General features: G+C 44.0%; 1 protein-coding gene across 1 annotated transcript in view; it reads right to left on the bottom strand.

Annotated features, from left to right (window-relative positions):
• The window catches only part of LOC107122449 (cytochrome P450 2F2-like), a gene marked incomplete at its 5' end in the record, with an annotated part of 10,493 nt that extends 9,268 nt beyond the window's left edge, over positions 1 to 1,225 (bottom strand). Inside the window, one exon of the mRNA XM_015425555.1 lies at positions 1,076 to 1,225. Within this exon, the coding sequence (XP_015281041.1) occupies positions 1,076 to 1,225 (150 nt within the window). The remainder of the gene's footprint in view (positions 1 to 1,075) is intronic.
• Positions 1,226 to 4,104: the final 2,879 nt, after the last annotated feature.

Raw genomic sequence — 4,104 nt, 5'->3', positions numbered from 1 at the left:
ACGAGTTCTTGCATTGTGAGAAAGGGAGAAAAGGACTTCTTTCTCTACCTGCTCTGTCCCATGCATAATCTTGTATTGTGAGAATGGGAGAAAAGTACCTCTTTCTCTACCTGCTCTGTCCCATGCATAATCTTATAAACCTCAATCATGTCACCCCCCTCAGCCGTCATTCTCTCAGGTGGGGGCTAAGACCACCCAGTCTATTTTAGTGAGATCAGGTGATTACTCCCTGACGGATTTCTCAGCCCCCTATAAATGTACAACTCTCCCATTTTTCTCTTGCCATGTTTGTACCTCCCCAGGCAGCCCTTTCAGGGTATCCAGCATCTGCTACATCCCCCAAGCAATGCTCCCTCTAAGCTGTGGAGTCTTGTGAGCAAAAATCCTACTTGGTGAGCTGTTGGCATTAAAGCTGTGAGTGAGCGATTTGGCCACTGCATAAATTACCTTGCTCTGGAGCCACCCTTCCTGACCTGAGGCAAAAATGCGTGAGTGGGAGGCTAAAAAACTGTGAGCTAGTTCTCACACTAACTCAGCTTAGAGGGAACACTGCCCCAAGTGCTTCAGCAAGTTTAAGAACTCCTGAATTAGTTAATCAAACCTGGATTGGCAGCAGGGCATGGATAAACTGTTGCAAAGCTCTTGTATGAGAAACAGCAGCTGTACCAGAAGGGGTAACATGAGGCGTACTGATCTAAGTTACTTCCCAGCAGGAGGTCACCTGAGCATCCAGTCTAGGGGGTCAGACCTAACAACACCCCCAAACCAGGTTGAGCGCCTCACTCTTTACCAGTGGAGCCACCCACAAGAGGCTTCTCAACATGCTCTGGGTGGAACTCCGGATGCTGAACTCTCGTCCATCCCAAGACTGACTCCAGGTGCCCACAAAACCCTTTCCCTGCCCATCCTTGAGGAGTTAAAATGGAGAAATGTAGACATGCTTCACGTAGGGGATTTTTAAAAACCCTATCAGTCAGTAAGGTGAAAAGATGTCCTTTGGGTCTCACACTTGCTGCTCCCCAGCTCTCCGCACCCCAAACACCACATGCACACACACACACACACACACACACACCTTTGGTCTTGGCGAGATCCTCCACCATGCACCGGGCCTCCTCCTGGATCCGTTCCTCAATGCTGCGCCGACCCATCCCGAATTCACGCAGCGTCTGTATAGCGAAACGCCGTAACACCTTCCATTTGTCTCCGTTAGAAAAAGCAATACCTGGATGGACACAGAGAGGACAGCGGCTACAGAAATCACAGTAAGAGGATGAGGGTGGGGCTTCGGCGCATCAACTCAGTTGACACCAGGAATTGCTCCTGGCTATCGACCGATTCTTCATTCTTTTTAGGGGGGTTTCGGGGGATCCCGAGCCTCACCGGACCTCCTGGAGGGAGGTCTGGAGCAAGGGACTTGATTCGGGGGGGCCACTTGAGGCAACAAGTGGGTGGAAGTCCTGGATTGTCCCAGAAGCAGGGGACAAAGAAGAGCTGGTATGGCAGTCATAACAGCACCAGATGTGAACGCCCCCAAAGGAAGAGAGTTATTCTGAACCTCATCCAATTTCAATTTTTTTCAATTGAATTTAAATTGAGCCTCATCCATAACACTGATGAAGACATGCACTGTAAGTACCTGGTGCAGCAACACTGAAGAATCTAATGACTTTTTTAAATAAGCCCCTTTAAATCTTCAATACGAGACAGAAAGGAGAGGTGGGATCCGCCCCCCTCGTTGGAGTGAAGCGGCTGGGATGAGATAAGAACTATGAAAAGAATGTTGAGATAAACACTTTCCGAGGCTAAGAGGGACTTTTGTTTGAGCTTCTACAAGAGAACTATAATTTTTCTTTTTTGAAAAAAGAAAGATATATACAGAGTGAAACTCACCATCTTGCGACAACTCTGCGATGTCACACTTTACTGCTGAGAACAGAGTGGAAGCGCACTCTGTTTTGTCTTTACCATAAATGGAATGAGCGTCCGGGTGAGATCAGAGCCGTGCGGGACCTTTCACATTTCCACAGGGCCGTGAAAACGGAGCTCTTCCGGCAGGCATTTCGATGGGAGCTGCACCTTATCAGCCACGCCCTGTGCAGATTTTATTTCCAGCCTAAGCAAAGTAAATGCACCACTGAACGTGTTCTTAAACTCACTCTATTATATCTGTCCCGCCATCGACATATTAATGGTTTAAAATTGTTTATTACGTATTTTATATTGAGATGTATATTGTTTTATTGGTTTTGTGTAAGCCGCCCTGAGCCTGCCTTGGCGGGGAGGGCGGGGTAAAAGTCGAAGTAATAAATTAATATAAATAAATAAAGCTGTGAAACATTTGGCTTGTGTGAGAGACTGCTGACTGCGGAGGGGAGTATTATCTGGCAGAGGCAGGCAGCTTGAAAGAGACAGCTGATAAGCGACCTGCAGAGACGCTGGACATTGTTAGGCTGAACTGAAACTGTTGTCATTCGATGCTCAGCACTCTCTGGAAAACAGGCCAGATGATACAGATATGGAGAGATCCGTGGAATCGGACATGTTTCAAATATCTCGGGAGAAGATTCAGGCTGTGATTGTTGAATCAGGCAGTCAAACAGGGTTTTGAACGGTTACTACACCAAATGCCTTCAGCATTAAACCAAATCACTGATAAAAAGCATCAGCACCCAACCACGCAAGAAGCAGATCCAATCTACAAGCAAGCTGACCCAAACCACAGTGAAAAAGAATTACAGCGTCCGTTTGTGCAAGACACAGAACAGTATTACAAACAAGTGGAACTAATCTACGGTGAGAATCAAGAGGATTTCAGCAGTGAGAATAATAGTCTTACTAAAGGACTGTCAAATTCTGGAACCTTTAAAAGTACAAGGAGGAAAACTTACCATAGAGAAGATGAAACAAACCTAGGCACTGAATATAGATGGCAAATCATGGAAGGAAGCCTTTCTATGTACAAGGAGGAGAGGCATGGATCCAAGACTTTATTAAAAAGAATAAATTATTAAAAGAACAGAGAGAAAACTAAGATATAAGAATGAGACCAGCTTAGGGATTTTGTTATAAGATTGGTCTGGAGAATCCCTATTTTTGTTTGACTGGTTAAGGTGATCTAGAAAAAAATTATAGCCTATATTAAAAAAAACTTAAGGAAAGATTAACTTCAAGGATAAGTGTCTATATATTCATAAAAACCTAGTACACATTTAAAATATTTATGGAAAGAAGAAACTAGTATTTCAAATAGTTAAACCAAAAAGAATATGAATTGTATAAGAAAAAAGTCCGTTCCAGGTAACAACTATGACTGTTTATATTAGAGTAAGATTGTTTAAGGCTGATAATTGATAACTACATAGAAGATAAATTTATTGAGATGTTAAGGTTTAAATTTTTCTATAAAAGATGTAATACATTTAATTTTAGCGTAAGGACTCCAGAAGTCTTGGTAATAAAAAGCATGAAAAAAGAATTTTATTATGAAGCAGGAAAACATTACTTAAATGCATTTTGTAGAAGATTATGGTAGAAGACTTAGACACAACGCTAATTAGTAGAAAACACGTTAACCTATTGTGTCACATAAAGATAGTATAGAAAAATAGCAGTGGAATGTTAAGAGACGCCAATGTTGGATCAGGCCAAAGGTCCATCCAGTCCAACACTCTGTGTCACACAGTGGCCAGAAATACCAGTGCCATCAGGAGGTCCAGCAGTGGGGCCAGGACATTAGGAGCCCTCCCACTCTTGACCCCCCCAAGCACCAAGATGACAGAGCATCCCTTGCCCCAAAGCCCCTATCTATACCTTGTGGCTAATAGCCACTGATGGACCTCTGCTCCATATGCCTATCTAATTCCCTTTTGAAGCCATCCATCCTTGAAGCCGCCACCCCCTCCTGTGGCAGTGAATTCTAGGTGTGAACCACTCTTTGGGGGACGAAGGACTTCCTTTTATCCGTTCTAACCCGACCACTCTGCAGTTTCATGGAGTGCCCACGAGTTCTTGTATTGTGAGAAAGAGAGAAAAGTACCTCTTTCTTTACCTGCTCTTTCCCATGCATAATCTTATAAACCTCGATCATGTCACCCCTCAGTC

Source organism: Gekko japonicus, unplaced genomic scaffold (genome assembly GCF_001447785.1).
Source record: "Gekko japonicus isolate JY-2015 unplaced genomic scaffold, Gekko_japonicus_V1.1 scaffold4965, whole genome shotgun sequence".
NCBI lineage: Eukaryota > Metazoa > Chordata > Lepidosauria > Squamata > Gekkonidae > Gekko > Gekko japonicus.
The sequence above is the reverse complement of the archived record's forward strand: the minus strand, read 5'-3'. Positions and strand labels throughout refer to the sequence as shown.